General features: G+C 76.2%; 1 protein-coding gene across 1 annotated transcript in view; it reads right to left on the reverse strand.

Annotated features, from left to right (window-relative positions):
- The window catches only part of POU3F1 (POU class 3 homeobox 1), a 4,704-nt gene extending 4,376 nt beyond the window's left edge, over positions 1-328 (reverse strand). Inside the window, exon 1 of the mRNA XM_014946464.1 lies at positions 33-328. Coding sequence (XP_014801950.1) covers positions 33-328 — 296 coding nt within the window. The remainder of the gene's footprint in view (positions 1-32) is intronic.
- Positions 329-374: the final 46 nt, after the last annotated feature.

Consider the following 374-nt stretch of genomic DNA (forward strand, 5'->3'; position numbering starts at 1 on the left):
CCGCCGGTGGGTGCACCAAAGGCGGTCGGTGGTGGAACGCGGCGGAGAGCTCCTCTCGGGGGCCCGGCGGGCCGCCTTTAGCGTGCTCGGCGGGCGGGAGGTGCGCTCCGCCGCCTCCCCCGCCGCTGCCCCAGTCCGTACCGGCGCTGGGCAGCCACTGGTGATGCGCCAAACCGACGGCGTGCCCGGCGGCGGGGGCCAGTCCCTGCAGGTACTCGTGGTGCATCATCTTCTGCACCTCGCGGTACGTGGTGCCCTGGTGCAGCCGGTCGCCGTCGGGGTGCATGAGCGCGGCGGAGCGCGGGAGGTACTGCGCGGTGGCGGCCATGCCGGTCTGCGCCGCGCCGCCCCGCGCCCCGCTTTAGAGCCGCGCG

Source organism: Calidris pugnax, unplaced genomic scaffold, assembly GCF_001431845.1.
Source record: "Calidris pugnax isolate Ruff unplaced genomic scaffold, ASM143184v1 scaffold113, whole genome shotgun sequence".
NCBI lineage: Eukaryota > Metazoa > Chordata > Aves > Charadriiformes > Scolopacidae > Calidris > Calidris pugnax.